This window comes from Asterias amurensis, chromosome 5 (genome assembly GCF_032118995.1).
Source record: "Asterias amurensis chromosome 5, ASM3211899v1".
Lineage (NCBI taxonomy): Eukaryota > Metazoa > Echinodermata > Asteroidea > Forcipulatida > Asteriidae > Asterias > Asterias amurensis.
Genome location: NC_092652.1, coordinates 22,821,872 through 22,840,249, shown reverse-complemented (window position 1 = coordinate 22,840,249; position 18,378 = coordinate 22,821,872). Strand labels below are relative to the sequence as shown.

The 18,378-nt window shown below is 39.6% G+C and overlaps 1 protein-coding gene across 1 annotated transcript in view; it reads left to right on the top strand.

Moving 5' to 3' along the window:
* The window catches only part of LOC139936919 (unconventional myosin-Va-like), a 98,688-nt gene that overhangs the window by 28,550 nt on the left and 51,760 nt on the right, over positions 1–18,378 (top strand). Inside the window, 14 exon segments of the mRNA XM_071931745.1 lie at positions 460–567; positions 1,216–1,322; positions 2,053–2,184; positions 3,187–3,320; positions 3,691–3,772; positions 4,225–4,365; positions 5,011–5,217; positions 5,886–6,026; positions 6,604–6,701; positions 6,967–7,053; positions 7,953–8,064; positions 11,729–11,940; positions 12,623–12,929; positions 16,720–16,809. Coding sequence (XP_071787846.1) covers positions 460–567; positions 1,216–1,322; positions 2,053–2,184; positions 3,187–3,320; positions 3,691–3,772; positions 4,225–4,365; positions 5,011–5,217; positions 5,886–6,026; positions 6,604–6,701; positions 6,967–7,053; positions 7,953–8,064; positions 11,729–11,940; positions 12,623–12,929; positions 16,720–16,809 — 1,958 coding nt within the window.

The window sequence follows — 18,378 nt, the reverse complement described above, 5'->3', positions numbered from 1 at the left end:
GGTCCAGGGTATGTGACTCAGTGTTAAGTAAGGAGGTTAAAATGAGGTCAAGTTTGAAAGATTAACATTATTATTACTCTTATCTTTTGAGTGACCTAAAACTCCCAAAATCTTAGAGGAAGTTTGGCTTAATAATATTTATCTGTATCTGCCAGTTATAGCCCCTGTCACTGGAACATTTGAAAGTAGTTTCTTCGCCATCTCCCTTCCAGTAGGCATCAAACTGTAGATAAATTACAAGAACCAATCTGTCTCAAAGGTACATTTTGTACACATTTACCCCATTTGTGGTGATATTGTGTATACTTTGGAGTAGCTCAGGGCTGTTTACTCCCCAGGGAGCTGAGAAAGATTAAAGGGGTGTGAAATAAGAACACAGCTATTTTAAAATTATTTGGTTTAGAAACTACTCTTGATTCTTCTCTGTGTAAACATTTGTTGTCTTTTTGGTTTGCCCAGGTCACCCTGATGAGTTTTTCTACACCAGCCAGGGAGAGAGCCCAACTGTTAATGGCATTGACGATTCAGTAACTTACGAGGAAACAAAAGATGCCCTGGCCTTACTAGGTAAGAATGGTGTCCTCAGAGTCCTCTCCTAAGAACAGTTGGCTCATAGATGAAGCTAAATTCAAGCCTGTACTCTGTGTAGGTTGTTCATGTCATTTTCTTGTAACTGAACTCAAACATCATGCCTTCTTGATTTATCAAGTCTTCTCATTGCCCGCTTCTTTGTGTTTTTAAATAAACTTTTTTTTCTTTTCTTTTTTTCCCTTCTCAAATTTCTGTAAAAAAAAAACGCTTGTTAAACCAATTTCTGATTTGTGTTGTCTTGTCACTACGAGCATAAACATTACTCACTGATTGTTTTTGGTTTTCACCCATACACCGATGTGTGTTAGCACTGTATACTCAGTACTTTCCCGAGTCCTGTGAAAAAATATCACAGGCATGTTACTCGGGTGGGATTCGAACCCACGACCCTTGCAATTCTAGAGCAGTGTCTTACCAACTAGACTACCGAGGTTGCCCCGGCAGCTAGAGGCAGTTCGAATCCTATGTTTTTTCACAGGACTCGGGGAAAGTACTGAGTATACAGTGCTAACACACATCGGTGTATGGGTAAAAACCAAAATTAATATTCTTTATCCCCGATGCAAATTTAACATCTATTATGATTGTTTTTCATTTTTTTCCCTTCCTGCTTTGTTTCCAAAGGTTTTCAACAAGATCACATCAAACAGATATTCAGAGTAGTGGGTGCTGTGTTACACTTTGGAAACGTTGAAATCGCTCCAGGAGAGCATGAAAGCAGTAAAATAGAAGTAAGGATTGCTAGTAATTGAAAAAGTAAAAACAAATTTTAAAAAAAGAGGATTTGTTACACCGAAAGCTCACTGGGTTTCCCTAGCTGACAAAGAGGACGGTGCACAATTGAGATCAGCATCCACCGTGTTCTATTTCTTTGTGGAGCTCAAAGCTGGAGGCCTGACATCTGGGCCCAATTTCATAGAGCTGCTTAAGCACAAAATTTTGCTGAAGCACAAAATTCATTGCTTAGTAAAATCAGATTACCGGCCAAGACTCCACTCAATTTTTGTGCTAAGTAAACAACAGCTAAATACTAGTCATAAGCAATGTATATGGCATGAAATTTTTGCCAGTAACATGTGTAAAATAAGCGAGCTATTTTTTCGTGATTAAGCAAATTTGTTGCTTAAGCAGCTCTATGAAATTGGCCCCTGTCAAGTACTTCATTAGCCTTCAAGTGTGATGTCAATTATACAGTCTTAATGGTTGCTAGCTGTTTGCCAAAAATCAATGTGGTGTGGTGGTCAGAACATGACAAAGAGGAGTGGAATTTGGCAGTGTATTAAAAAAATACATGTAGTCAGGAGTAAAATTGCATTGATAAACATTCTCTAATCGGTAGTCAAGTTCCTGAAACATACATGTATGAATGATCTGTTCCAAAAAACTTGTATGAACCATTCAAAGAATCAAGTCAAGTGACATAATAATTTCACAAACAATTTTGTTTTCTTTGCTTTACAGAAAAACAATGAGAACCTACCAGTGCTGTGTGATCTACTGGGGATTGAGGAGGTGCAGATGAAAAAATGGTTATGCAATCGTAAGATCATCACCGTTAAAGAAATCCTGACCAAGCCACTCACCAGAACACAGGTAAAGAGGAAAAGACTTAAGGCTAGGCATGTAGGAAAAGTGCTAAGCAATTAAAGTTTGCGGTGACACCATGTAAGAAAATTCTTTTGTGAGTAGTGTTGGCTCTGATGAAAAGAGCCAGTTTTGATCAGTTTTAATAATAATAATAGCAATAGCCAGTTTTTATATAGCGCTGTTCACACCCGGAGGGCGTCCCAAAGTGCTTCACATTATTACCCCTGGTCACTGGGCCTTAATTCACTCCTTAAACCATCTCAGCTCCCTGGTGGGGAGTATGCAGCCTGTGCAACATTAATATGCGCTATTCAGCTAAATCAATCACAAGAACCATCTCTGCCCTCACAGGTAGCCATTTACCCCTGGGTGGAGAGAAGCAATTATAGTTATGTGTCTTGCTCAGGGACACAAGTGTCACGACCGGGATTGGAACCCACACGCTGCTGAACTGAAGCACCAGAGCTTGAGTTCGGTGTTTTTATCCACTCGGCCACGACCGAGAAGTAAGGACATGACCTGTTACTTTGTTCAATAATGACTTCAGAATTCCCCGGGTCTTGTGAAACTTTGTAACACAATTGTGAAATTTTATAATGCAATTTTGACAAGCAACTTGGATGCGGTTCTTGGAAAAGGGTGTTTTAACAGTGTCTTACTGTCACAAAGCAGAACAAACGGAGTTGTGCTTTCCTTCTTGACCTTATACTTTACTGTAATGTTCTTGCAAAAAAGAAACTAATGCCAGAAATTTGGGTCTGAAGGTCGTTGCTAAAATGTGGTGCCAGCTGCATGTGTATTTAGCTTTTTCCCTACAGGGGACTTTCATACCACCAAAATTAGCATTAAACATTATTTAATTATCTCACCTAAATGTCAACCTCTGACAAAAAAGTAAAGCAGTATTTTGCAACATCATTGAAGTTTCTAGTACATCTCCTTGAGTGTAATTGAATATGATGCATTTGCCTTTTAGAAAAAACGTGTATTTTGGTTTTGCCCCCGCAGGCTATAATTTCCCGTGACGCGCTGGCCAAGAAAATCTACTCTGAGCTCTTCACGTGGATCGTGGGTCAGATCAACAAGATTATCCAGCCGCTGGCTAAGTCCAAGAGCTTCATAGGAGTCCTTGATATTTATGGGTAAGCGTTGGTGGTGGGTGGGGGGGGGGGCGGACCCGGGACAATTCATTCCCAATACTTCAAATTGAAGATACCCCTTAAATATAATGTTTTAATTGTGACCCCCCTTCCTCCTCCCCCAAAAAGGTTTTCTGAGGCAAAGGTTTTCCAGATTAAAATTAAACTAGCATGTGTTTTTAAGATGTTGCCGAAAATCAGAAGTGAATATGTCCATGCAAGAAGAATGATCAATGATGACAAAAAGTATACCCTTTCTTGAAGGAAAAGTTTCATCAATTGGTCCAACAGAAAAAGTTTCAGCAGATCATCTAACAAGCTCTTTCTGACATAATCTTTAATTTGTTCCTTTTTTTTATATATTCTCATCCAGGTTTGAGATGTTTGAAATCAACAGTTTTGAGCAGTTCTGTATCAACTATGCAAATGAGAAGCTCCAACAGCAGTTCACACAGGTAAACCCATCTAGCTACAATAGAGACGCTGACTGGCCAAACAATAAATGTTAATCACTTTTGGGTGAACAAAGAAAAGTTGACTAGAGCGGGATTATGTCCTGTACTCTGAACAACTGACCTATGTATCTAGCTCGGTGTTGGTGGTTACCCTATATCTTTTAATCGGGGTGCCAGTCAGAAGTTATACAATCAAAAAGAGAAGTTGAAGATCTGTAGAATTATCATATACGCTAGATTGTTATGTGAGGTGTAAAATCTCTTTTGAGCAGTGTTGGTTCTGAAAAGAACCAGTGGTTGACAACTCGTTCCAATCAGTTGTCAACCACTGTTTTTTTTTTAAAGAGATTTACACATGGTGCTACTGAAAAGTACTCCCCCCATGCAAAGTTTCAAATCCTACCGGTTAAGTGAGTGGTCTAATTTCTAATTTGTTTTCTTTCTTCATGCAGCATGTCTTCAAGTTGGAGCAGGAGGAGTACGTGAAGGAGCAGATCGAGTGGTCATTCATTGATTTCTATGACAACCAGCCGTGTATCGATCTCATTGAGAATAAACTGGGTATTCTAGATCTGCTGGATGAAGAATGCATGGTGAGAGCCGCAGTTCACTACTTGTCTTTCTTCTTGTGACCAATTTCATAAAGCTGCTAAGCAGGAAATAGGGTGAAACAAATTTTCATAACGCTGTAAAGCAGAAAATACTGTTTGGCAAATTTTCATAAGCGGTGAAGCAACAAATACTGTTCAGCAAATTTTCAAAAAGCTGTGAAGCAAAAAATACTGCTCAGCAAATTTTTCCACTAAGCAAAAGATGAGTTGGGCACCAGTCGTCGAAATGGAAACTTTGTGGAGTTTCGGCTGGTTACCTGAATCTGCTAATTACAGTTTGTCTGTGCTTAGCAAGTCTTTGTGCTTACAGGCTTTATGAACTAAGGCACAGATCTGTGTTTTTCCATCAATTGTCTCCTTTCAGTTTAAGTCCAAGCAGTTACAAACAAAGCTGCATGTCCTTGTGTCCTAACTTTGATTTGATTTAACAGTGCACCAAGATTCATCTTACAGATTGACCCTTGTCTTGGCTTTAAGATTTCCCAATGAAAGTGCCCTTTGTAAAATGAAAATGGCCTTGCCCTGTTAAAGATTAAATTCCAGTTCTGATCCTAGGTGAGTTGCCATCAAATGGAAACGCACAGAATGGACTGTCATTATTTTGATTTTTTTTGGTTTTCTTGTCAGATGCCCAAAGGATCCGACGATAACTGGTGCCAGAAACTGTACAAGAGCCACTCCAACGCCAAGCACTTTTCCAAACCAAGGATGTCTCAGAGTGCGTTCATCATTCATCACTTTGCCGACAAGGTGGAGTATCAGTCAGACGGGTGCGTGGAGAAGAACAGAGACAACGTCAATGAGGAACACATTAATATCCTCAGGGGAAGTCAGGTACCTAGACTTAGTATTATCATACGTTTGCATAATTCATAAAAGCCCCCCTTTTTTATAACCAGGGCTTAGGCTTTGGCTTAAGCTCCAGTCATCTGTCTGAAGTTCCGTTTTGGGTGGCACGGTGGGCTTGTGCATAAAGCGCTCGCCTCTCACCAAGGTGACCCGGTTCGATTCCCTGCCAGGGCCATATGTGAGTTGAGTTGTGCGTTGGTTCTCTGCTGTGCCATGAGGGTTTTCCAGACCATCCGGTTTTCCTCCCTTGGGGGATCGGAAAAATCAAACACTTTTGATCTTTGGCTGTGCTCCGTGGTCATAATGGGTTAAGTGGCTGGCAGCCAAAGGCACCCTTGCATGCCTGCTTCTCGAACACGTTGTAGCAGCGACCTTCGCAATTCAGCTCTTAGCTGCTAGTAAGGATGATTAGTCCCCCATATTATTTTCTTAAATTATTGAAACTGTACACAGTGTATGTTTTTAAATTAGTGATGGAACCTAAGCTGGAATCTTTCTGATCTTTGCAGTTGTTGTTGACTTTTTAAACGATACAAAACAAATTGCCTCTCCATGAGCAACCATCTTGGTTTTTGTTTTCTAAATTGATCCTCATTCTCACATCACACCCTGTATTAAAACCATTTAACCGTCTATCATTTTTGCTGTTTCAGTTTGAGTTTGTGGCAGACTTGTTCCGAGAGAAGAAAATGTTGCACGAGTCGTCGGCGTCGTCTAGAAAGGCTGTGGTCAAGTCTGGACATGGCCCGGCAATCAAGGGCCAGAAGACCTTCAAATCATCTGTCGGAAGTCAGGTACGATCTCAAGTACTGTCAGGGATGAGAAATCTTAGACTTTTAGACGAATTCAATTTTTTGAAGGGTTCTAGTCCCGCTTTATTAAATTATTCTTTCTTAACCCCCATTCATTTAAAGACCCTGGAAACTATTGGAAATTGTCAAAGACAAGTCTTCTCACTTGGTGTATTTCAACATTTGCATAAAGTAACAAACCTGTGGAAATTTAAGCTCAATTGGTCATCGAAGTTGCGCGATAATAATGAAAGAAAAACACCCTCGTCACCTGAAGTTGTGTGCTTTCAGATGCTTGATTTCGAAACCTCAAATACTAAACTTGAGGTCTCCAAATCAAATTCGTGGAAAATTACTTCTTTCTTGAAAACTTTGTCACTTCAGAGGGATGCGTTTCTCACAATGTTTTATACTACCTTCCTCTCCCATTACTCATTACCAAGTAAGGTTTTATGCTAAAAAATATTTTGAGTAATTACCAATAGTGTCCACTGCCTTTAAAACCTACCCAGTCAGTTTCCCTAGTGGTTTTTCATTTGATATTAATATTTATTGGCATATTTCTCTTTTTTGATTGCAGTTCCGTGAGTCGCTAAAGTACCTGATGGAGAAGTTGAATGCGACCACACCACATTACGTACGTTGCATCAAACCCAACGATGCAAAGGCTGCTTTTGAGTAAGTGTCTGTTACTAATTAAAAATATCACCATGTTGGGTGTCATGGTCGATTGTTATAGAGCATCAAATTCAAGCTCTGGTGTTTACTCCCCAGGGAGCTAAGATGTTTTAAGGGATGAATTAAATGGCCGAGTGAAATGGGCTAATAATAATTATTATCGCCATGGTAATGTCAAGTGTATTTATTATCCACTTTATTTGTTGTTAGTTTTCAACGTTTAAATACTGATTGGCCGTTTTCTCCACAATCTCCAACCTGGCAGGTTTGAATCCAAGAGGGCAGTAGAGCAGTTGAGAGCCTGTGGTGTTCTGGAGACCATTAGAATCAGTGCGGCTGGTTATCCATCCAGGTAAATATCTTCACATGCTTGTGTGACGATTTGTTCTTTTACAAAATGCATCGAAAATCAAGTCTCAGCCAGAGTTCATGTCAGACTCTACTGAAGAGAAACTAGACCTAGGAACATCTCTAGGACCCCTTTCAGCAATTTTTCCATCTTGGGCTTGATGTTCCAGGTTTATGAAATAAGGCTCTGGTAAACATCAATAGCGCCCTCTGGAGGAATCCAGACGGTACGTCACTGTATAATTAAACATTGAAGCTAGACTGGGGCAATATGCACTGGGTCCAGTTACATAGAGATGTTTAGCTATAAAAAGTAACTAAGCACTACAAAATTATGCTTACCAGATTAAGGTTACCAGCCAAACAACCTCATCTCATGTGCAAATTGTGATTGGTATCCTGCTCATTTCTAGTAAGCACAAAATTGTGTTTTGCAATATTTTCTGCTTGAAGCAGCCTCTGTGAAATTGCTTGATTGTGTGGAAGGCTGGTTTTTATTGTCACATTCGTAAGCCTGAAATTTATGATGTCTGATTCTCTGGCTGTGGCAATATCTATGGCTGATGTAATCAGGGTTCAATTTCATAAAGCTGTTAAGCAGAAATACTTGCGAGTCAATTTCTTTGCTAAGCAAAAAATGAGTGGGGCACCAGTTGCAACAATGTAAACCTAATAGAACTTTGGCTGGAAACTCGTTTCTGTTAAGCAAGTTTTTTATGAGCATAGCAAGTTTTTGCTAAATACAGGCTTTATGAAACTGGGCCCAAATAATGATAAAGCATATACTGGCAGATGTCCCAGTGCCATTCATTTTGGCCAAGGCCACAGATTTGATAATTTTCAATTACGCAGTTTGATCAAATGACAGCTTACTGAAATTATTGCCTTCATTGTGATGTTTAGGTGGACATATGGAGAGTTCTTCACTCGCTACAGGGCGCTCATGGTACCCAAGGAAGTCAATCGCAAAGATGTACGAGGCACCAGTGAAAAGACACTAAAGAGACTAATATCGGTAAGTTGTTGTAGTTTTCATTCCCACCTAATTCACTGATAGAATCCCCCCCCCCTTCCCCAAGAAACTATCCTCTTCAACATTTAACTAATTTTAATAAACGTACTCATCCGAGCATAGACCTTTACCGAAGCATTCAAATCAATGTCACCAGGTTTAAATACCGTATGTTGGCGTCTCCCTAATTTGACAATATCGCCAGCCAGAAGCGATACAACTGTTACAAAACACTGATCATTAAGAAACTGTAACAGAAAATGGAACAAAGGAATTGAGATACATACATACATACATACATATAGGGCATTTATATAGCGCCACTACGTCAAGAATGCAGCGCATTAGATAGGATATAGAGAATGTTTGATACACTTCTTAAATGTTCGAAGGGAGTCGGATTTCCTGATTGAAGGGGAGAGTGCATTCCAGGTGTGTGGAGCAATGGTGATATTGATAATGCGCACATATCCACCTTGCTGGTTGTTCAAGGCACTTTAGATTGCTCTGTTGGTCAGAGTATGCAGAGTCCTTTTTCTATGGTCAGAGTGAGAAAGTCCAATGTGGTTTAACTTCATGTTCACATGCGTCATTGTAAATCAGCTGTTCAGCTCGTACCAAGTCGTCATCCGATTTGATCTTGATCATGATGCCCTAGGCGGCTTAATGAGAATCTTGAAACGTCTGCGGTTCCACCCAAAGTGTCTGAGGATTGAGCCATTGTTTTGGCAGGGTTTATTAATGGCAATGGTGATATTATTATCATTATTTATTTATTATTTATTATTTATTCGTCCAAAATATGACACAATCATACAGACATACATTAAATGATAGTGGACTGATAATGTGAATAGGATGGGTAACAAGATGTCTAGCTTATAAATGTACAGACTGAAATTAAGAAGTGTATTTAAAAAGCAGGAGTAAGGATCCGGGGATGGGAGAGAAGAGAATGGGATAGGTGTGTAGAGCAAAAATTGCAAATCTAGTTCTAAATGTGTACATGTAGGTGAATTGGGTCAATGCTGAGTTCTGGGATCAGGGCCCAATTTCATAGAGCTGCTAAGCACAAAATTTTGCTAAGCATGACATTTTTTCCTTGATCAAAACAGGATTACCAACCAAAATTCCATTTGTTGCATGTTGCTTGTTACTGGTATGCAGCTGTTGTTTGCTTATCCTGAAAATCACGTGGAAATTTGGTTGGCAATCCTGTTTTTATCAAAGAAGAAATTTCATGCTAAGCAAATTTGTGTGCTTAGCAGCTCTATGAACTTGGGCCCAGGCTGGTACATGTACTCCATCTTGCCTCTTATCGACATGCTGGGGGCATTAACAAAATTTGTAAACAGTTTATCAACAAAATTAGCCATTGAGATAGACAAATGGATTACCGGACTTGTTGACAGGAAGACTGTCTCTGTACAAGTTGAACTTTCCATCACCCTGATGTCAACACCCTTATGTCCACACCCATGTGATTATGAGACGAGACTTAGGTCTCTGATGTTGTGCATTGCGTATTATCAGCAGATGGCGGGGAGATGTTGGCTTTTAAGGGCTCTTATTGTCGGTTTCGGACACAATGTGATATTTCCATGGTATGTTGCGCTCTGTTGATCAAGCCACAGGACGGATAGGTAACAAGGAGAAACGCTCAGTTTTAGATTTGGGAAGAAAAGCCCAAACAGGGAAAGGTAAAACCAACCCAATCAGGTATGGACTAATTACCCAATCCACATGCAAGGCTCTGGTCTGAGGTGGGATTCGAGCCGGGGTCAACAGAGGTGAAAGGCCGGGAAAGAAACCACTCTGCCAACCTGATCCCCAAACAATAATCAAGTTTGAAATAATACAATAATCCTGTGGCGTATTGTGGTTGAGCGGTCTAGTGTACTGAACTCAAGCCCGGGTGTTGTTAGCAGCAGAGTGGTTTTGAATTCTGGTCGTGGTACGTGCATCACATTAACTTCATGTTCACATGCGTCATTGTAAATCAGCTGTTCAGCTTGTACCAAGTCGTCATCCGATTTGATCTTGATCATGATGCCCTAGGCGGCTTAATGAGAATCTTGAAACGTCTGCGGTTCCACCCAAAGTGTCTGAGGATTGAGCCATTGTTTTGGCAGGGTTTATCAAACTGGAAGTACATGTACGTCATACCAGCGAGACGGATTAGTAGCTTTATGGGTACGAGTTGAAAAAAGGTCATGATGGTTTTACGGTCTGTGACATTTGTAAAGAGATATTCATCGTTTTCTCAGAAATGGTTCAATGAAATAAGCCAGAATTGGAACTGGTTGCTAGTTACACATTCCACATTCACATCCGGAGAACATTCCACAGTAACATCTTTGTCCATAAGTGTTAAAGAAGAACTCCCACCCAGTGCTGACTCAGGCTGGGCTGTGTGAAAATGCCTCAACCAACTCAGATTGTGTACTGGTTACTGCAAAGTAACAACCAGGCTGAACGACCAGGATGTATTATGCAGTTCAGAAACACAAACAATGGATCATCTACCCTTACTGGAGCAAAAACACCCTTGTCACACGAAGTTGTGTGGTTTCAGATGCTTGATTTCGAGACCTCAAATTCTAAATCTGAGGTCTTGAAATCAAATTCGTGGAAAATTACTTCTTTTTTCGAAAACTGCCTTACTTCAGAGGGAGCCATTTCTCACAATGTTTTATACTATCAACAGCTCCCCATTACACGTTACCAAGTAAGTTTTTATGCTAACAATTATTTTGAGTAATTACCAATAGTGTCTACTGCCTTTAGAATTTGTTATGTTTTTGATCTTTGTTGTGAGCTCTCCGCATCTATTGTTTAATTCCATGCCTCAGTGTTACCAGTTCATAACAGGGTTTCAACCTATCAATAGAACCCCACCCCCCTCCCCCCTCCTCCGTTCCCCAACCCCCTCCCTTTCGACATTGTCACGGGATTTTCTTCACACCTCACTGAAATCCGAAACGGAACGTCTGACCCCTGATAATACTAATCGCTGTATCCCTCCTGTGTTCAGAATGAGGGAATATCAAGGGCATCACTATTAATAAATAGCGCTGCACGCCGTTATTAATACATGCATGTCAGGTTGTCAGCTATTTTCAGAATTTGAAGAATGGGTGATGGTGATACTTGACTACACCCCCCCCCCCTCCAAACAAACAAAAATTAAATAAATGAATAAACAAACATACACATTTATGATATTACACTTTAGAAATCTTTTGTTTTGTACTTTAACTCATACTTTGCCAACTGCTTATTCTTAAATTGTGACATACATGTAATACCCAAGAACAACCCCCCCCCCCAAAAAAAAAAAAAAAAAAAACAGGAAAAAAAAATGATGAAACAATAACAAAACCAATAAAACAAAACAAAAAAGCAAACAAGCAAACATCGGTACAAAAAAAAAAAAAAAAAACAAGAAAAAAAATGATAAAACAATAACAAAACCAATAAAACAAAACAAAAGGGCAAACAAGCAAACATCAGTAAAAAAAAAAAAAAAAAAAAAACTTTGTAAGTGTTAAACGTTTTTGTTATTCAGTACTTGCGCTCCCATGATCGATAAGTGACATTTCAAAACATTCTCAACGTTCTTTTCACAAGCGGTAATAATCACTTTGAGCAATTTTTGTTCCCACAGGACCCAGACAAATACCAATTCGGCAAAACCAAAATCTTCTTCCGCGCCGGGCAGGTTGCCTACCTAGAGAAACTACGCGCTGATAAGTTGAGGGCGGCATGTGTCCTGATACAGAAAACTGTCAGGGGCTGGGTACAGAAGAAGAAGTACAACCGCCTCCGCAGCTCCACCATTATTGTGCAGAAGATCGTTCGAGGATTCCTTGCAAGAAGGTTCGTATATTTCTGGGATTTTTTTTTTTTTATTCATTGGAGTATTTGCAGCAGAAAAGCAGCTTATTTGTTATTGATACATGGGGTCCTTTTTTGAACCAGGGTTTTGGCTTTGGGTCTGGCTTAGGCTCTGTCGGCCTGTTTGAAGCTCAAAGGTTTTGATGGTGGTTATAGACACAAGAGTACTTAAACACACAATGTACCAGACTACCCCTTACAAAAAAGTCATATCTTTAAGCGAAACACCTACAGAATCCTGTAGGATTTTCATCACTTCTTTGATTCTTATGAGATTCCTATAAGATTTTTATGGTTTTTGTTTTTGGTAAGCGACCGCTTTTGGAAGAGTTGAAGACTCAGAAAAAGGATAGAAAAAAAAAGAAGACAATTGATTATGTTGTCCTCATTGTTTGACTAATGTGCTTGTAGCATGGACTAGAAGACAACCGGGCAATACATTAAAGGTTAATCATGTTGCTATGGTCATTGCTAAGCATATCCTGTTCTTCAACACATGATGACCTTTATTTGGTCACAGCCTTGAAGCCACCACCTGTCTTCAGCAGATGAGGTGCTATTCCTAAAATCAATTAATACTAACATGTAAACATTGAGACCAATATCACTTCCTGATGCTTTCAAGTAAAAGACTACTGTCATTTTTATACTCTTTTGTGAATAGGCTCACCCTACACATTCGTCGCACAAATGCTGCCACCCGCATCCAGAAAAGTTGGCGTGGGTACAACCAGCGCCAGAAGTACCTCCACGTCCGCAGGGCCATCATCACCATCCAGGCTTTCACGCGGGGGACATACGGCCGACGCCATTTCACCAAGGTGCTGCGAGAGGCTAGGGCCACGACGATCCAGAAGACGGCGCGGGGCTGGATGGCCAAGAAGAAGTACCAGAAGACGAGGAAGGCCATCATTCTCATCCAGTGCTGCACCCGTAGGATGTACGCTAAGAAAGAACTGAAGAAGCTTAAGGTAACGTTGATCATCTCCTTTTCAATTCAATTCCATTTACATTTATTATCAGACTGTCAAAGATACAGAATGCATATACAATGTAACGGTGAACAGATTTAGTTGAAGGTCTAAACAGTCAAAGAAAATGAACAGTTTGGAAGCTGATTTGATAAACCGAGTCTTGTTTACAGGCCTGGAATTATACGGCAGCCGCAACGGCCATGGCCGTCGATGCCCTTCCAGCTGGCCATGATGCCGTGCCCTTTCTCCCCGTTGGCCGTTGTGCCCCTTTTTTTTTTACCAAAGTTTAAGATTTTTTTATTGACACAAACTTACAAACTTACAACTTACAGGCCTTCGCGCCTACTTTATTTTAAAACTTTTGGCCTTGGTGCCCTTTCTACTGGCCTTGGTGCCCTTCAAAATTTGGCTTGATCCAAGGCCAAAGTGGCTTTGCCCGAAAAAATTGTAATTCCAGGCCTGTGTATAGTTATCAGCCTGTGGACAGACAGAGACAAGGTAAATGAACAGAGGACGTACGAAAAGGAACAAAACAACTTACAAACAAGAGCATTGCTTATTTATCAAAAATGAAAATTTGATGTGTATATGAAAAAGAACAAAATGATGATACATGTACATGTATACCTGGCAAAGCAGTCAATGGAAAAAAAGCTATTAATATTTAATTAATTAAGGAAATAATTAATCAGTTAGTTAATTAGGACAAGACAAAGACAGACATCGGGACAAATTATTTGGCTATCAGTAAATTAGTAGGCGATAAGTCTCTGACCAGTATACAAATATCAAGCGTTACGATACTCCTGTATGGTATGATAAAGCGCTGTAATAAGAGCTGTGAATTGTTTTGGCGGTTATTTTGGTCTGATAAGATAATCACACAAAAAAATACAAATCTATTTTTATCATAACTTGATCCTACTCTTGGATAGTTTTGTGGTCAGGTGTCTAAAAATACAGGGCAGGGAAAGAGTGACCGCAGATTGACTTTTTCCTTCGGGGATCGTTGAAGAACTGGATCAAGATGTCACTCATGACCCGGAAAACTTAATTTTGCCCCTCGCTGGCCCTCAGCGTAGAAGTGCTGAAAAATGACTCTAGAAGTCCAAGGAATTTTGTGTCCACTTGAGTTGGAGACACTTTCTTGACCTGTCTGTAGTTGTTGGAACTTACACTCCCTTGCATTTATAAGTCATTTCCCCACGCACCCCCAGATACATCTTACCACCCCCACATACATTACATGTACATGTACACCCTACCACACCCACACATTTGTCGACCTACATGTACATGTAGTAAACATTAGGACCTATTTTCGTTCTTCCATAGTTTGAATTTAGTTTTGACATAAAATCAAAGCGAGGAATTCCTCTGTCTGTTGTTAAACCTCCAGTATTCCTTTTGTTAAAGTCTTGTGTCTCAAATAGTAGAGTTGCTAACGCCAATGCAACACTATGGAGAACTTACCCAGAGATGCCAACTCTCCCTGCAGAAAGTAACTTGAAAATAAACAAATCTTTCCATGTTCTGATTAGCAAATTTGCCCTGCAGTCACAGGCTGGTTTCTCAGCAAGGTTCCACATACATGTACACCTGCTGGCAACGAAACGCCCATCATCAGTCCGCAGTCTGTTGGGTCTCACCCATTCTCATCGCTGAAGGTCAAAACCTGATGACCAGCTTAGGGTTGGGTCTTTTGGATGTCCCTAAATAAAGGATAATTAATCTTCATTCTCGATGCAATCAATACACCTGTTATATTGTTGACGAACCCACCTGTTATTTACAGGATCCAAATTAACCTCTAGTCATCAACAAGCACACTCACAGTGGATAAGTGTTAAGACAAGCTCCCGATAAATAGATTGCACATAGCAATAAATAGATTGCGCATACATTGTATCGTCATCAACCGCCATTATAGTTAAGATATTTGTTCCTAAATTCGCAACAACAAACAAATTTATCAAATTTAATTTAACATCATTATTACATGGTTATTGATACTCTGTGCCTGTGTACACGTTTCCATCAATAACATGTCAAAACATCATTTGCAATCCATCTACATGGTGGGGTCACTTGTTGCCCCCCCCCCCCCTCACCCGAGTATACAGTGCTTGGGTTAAATAGAATTTGCTATTTGACTTTCAGGCCATTAACTGTTTTTGCATTCTTTAAGCCTGACGCAATAATGTCACCGCTCATACAGTTTGGTTTACTTAAACATTTTGTTTGTTTATCACAACATCGCTCCTCCCTGCTGTTGTTTTCTTGTAGACATATTATTTTAGAATGTCTGCTGGGTGCTTTAAGCCGTGCACAAATCCCTATGTGAGTCTATAACACGGAATGAGCTCGGATTGAAATTGCATGTTCTGCATTGAGAATGTTGAGATGTTAATATACGGTAACAATTAAAATTTATAAGGCGCTTATTCCATCAAGATCATAGCGCATTAGAAAGAAATTAACTTGGAAAAAGGTGAGTCTTAGGCCGAGTCACATTGCAGTGATAGCAAACTGATAATGATCACGACGCAAAGAGAACAAATTCTATTGGTTGAATGAGCATGTGCGTATTCTGCATGGAGCAATTCAACCAATAGAATGCGTTCTCTTTGCGTCGTAATCGTTATCGCTGCAGTGTGACTCGGCCTTTAAGGACTTTACGAAAAGCAGATAGAGTATTAGATTCCCTAATGACAGTACGGAGATTGTTCCAGTTCATTGGCACAGCACACATAGATGACGCCACACACATAATTTGTTAGGTACATGTACCTGGACATTTTTCATTTTAAAGCGACGACCAATCAAAATGATTGTTATGGGGGAACTGGAAACCTAGTTTAAACTTATCGAAGTCCAAGAATACCATAATCCTGTCATTAAAAAGTCACAAGATTTTGACACACAATTTTGCACATTTTAATTTAAATACTTGAAAGAAAAATAAATATTGTTCAGACAAAATCATATATTTGTTAAACCAAAAAGTAAATTTTCTGAACTAAAAATGCCATTTATAGACATAATGGGAAATGGGAAAACGCCCAAAAACATGCATGCTAGAAAAACCTCCATATTACATTTATATTTTGGGTTGCATTGGAATAAAGATAGTAAAAACAAACACAGGGCACTTTTAATCAGATGTTTGTTTTGCATGTCCCGCATGAAGGTTTTGTTTCTATTTTTTACCCCACAACATAAACACCTTACGCAAAGTTGCTAAGATTGCATCATGTTCAGTATATTGTAGAACAAAAATCTAACTGGGAAATAGTTGATCAAATGCATTGTGAACATAAAAAGTAACAAATAAATAAAAAAAGTGGTTGAAGTTAGAATTCAATTCGTGCCTGCTACAGAATGACACACTCAATAAGCCACCCTAAATAAAATAAAAATGTTGACCCAATTCGACCACATTAAAGACAAATCACACAGGGATTTATTTTTAGTTTTTGTTAAAAAAAATCACCTGAATGGGAGTAACTGTAACAGCATTTCCTCTCCGAACTTACGTTTAACCACATTTTACAAGGTTCTTTAAAAAGCTTGAGTCAGAATTCCTTCACCAGGGGACGTCCCTCGACACAGCTCTACCCCCCCCCCCCCCAAACCTTGATTTGAAGTTTCCTGTAAAGCGTGAGGCCACTTTGGCTTCCTGTAAAAACTTCCAAGTTCTGTTTCCAACCTTTTTTCCCCTTTATTTTATTTTTCTTTCGGATTATATCTCCGATTCTAACTCTGATTCTTCCTTCTTCGTCTTCAGATTGAGGCTCGCTCGGTGGAACACTTGAAGAAACTCCAGAAGGGTATGGAGAATAAGGTCATATCCTTGCAGCAGAAGGTCAACGAGTTGGTAAGTTCTCTCTACGTTTCAATTCCACGGCCATGACAAACCTTGCAGTACAGGTTGTACATAGTGATAACAATATTTTTTTTATGTAGCTACATGTAGTTGTGTGTGTGTACGTGCTCGCAACCCTGACATTGGGTTTTAAGTAAAGGATTATTTGAAAGTCATTTCGGTTATCCATTGAGGTGACGACCTTTGAGCAACCACCTTTCCCCGCATCATAGAGGAACGTTTTTTTTATTGGCACACGGGAAAACGGTAATTAAAAACACGGGCAGGAGGGGCCGGGAGAGAGGGGTTCACGTTCAAATCGACAGCGGCCATCTTTCCAATACTGGAAGTCTCAATTACTCATGTAATTCCTTTTTAATCTTTTACAAACCGTTTGATAATAAATTGGTGAATATATTGAAATTAACAAAAAGGAATTGAGTGATGTAGTGCTAATGAGCATTGTAATTGATATGTACACATTGATAACTGTGTTACTCCGGTTTGGACTCTCTATTTTCATGTCTGTATTTCTGCTGTTTGTGAAAGTGGTGTCTGTGCTATGCATATTCCAAGTTTATGTTGACCTCGGGAAGATGGATTAGGCAACTGCAGAGTTCAGGGTTGCATACTTCAATACAAACATGAAGATAAAGCAGCACAACAGCGTGGAAACAGAATAAAAGTGTTGGTCATTTTATGTTGCATGACAATCAGTCGGCTTGGTTATAGGTTTTTTTTAAACAAGGTTTATAGAGATGCCATAAATCTCTCAACCACAAGTTATGATGGTTTTGAAAAGAAAAGCGCCCAACAAAAAAGAGTTGCTTACATGTACTTCATTCCTGGGCAAAGTTTCATGATATATTGCAGGAAATATGTCAAAAATTTGAACAGGCAAGTAACAATAAAAGCCAGTTGACACTATTGGTAATTACTCAAAATAATTATTAGCATAAAACCTTACTTGGACGAGTAATGGGGAGAGGTTGATAGTTGAAAACATTGTGAGAAACGGCTCACTCTGAAGTGACATAGTGTTCGAGAAAGAAGTAATTTTCCTTGAATTGGTGTGACAAGGGTGTTTTTTCTTTCACTGTTATCTCGCAACTTCAATGATCAATTGAGCTCAAATTTTCACTGGTTTGTTATTTCATGCATATGTTGAGATACAGCAAGTGAGAAGACTGGTCTTTGACAACTACCAATAGTGTCCACTGTCTTTAACTGTGCACAAGTCTCAGGCATCTACCAGTGGCACATACGTTGAACCTTCATCTTGGGGTCTAACCTCACCTTTCCCACCTGTTGCATGTAGCATGAGGCGTCGTGGTGCGTCACTGCAGTCACATTGTTAGCACTCCATTTAATCTGCTAGAGATTATACAGTCAACCTACCTTTAATTTAAGAAGATTCCAGAAGAAGATTCTTAGGTTTTTTTAAGATCAACAGATGTGATCGCGAGTTCATCTTCTTTGAGGGGAAATGTTTCTGAAGAATTATGCCAGACTTGCCTCCCATGGAGAAACTGAGAGAGGCAACTGCTATGCAAGCATCTTAGCGTTTTTAAGATCAACAGA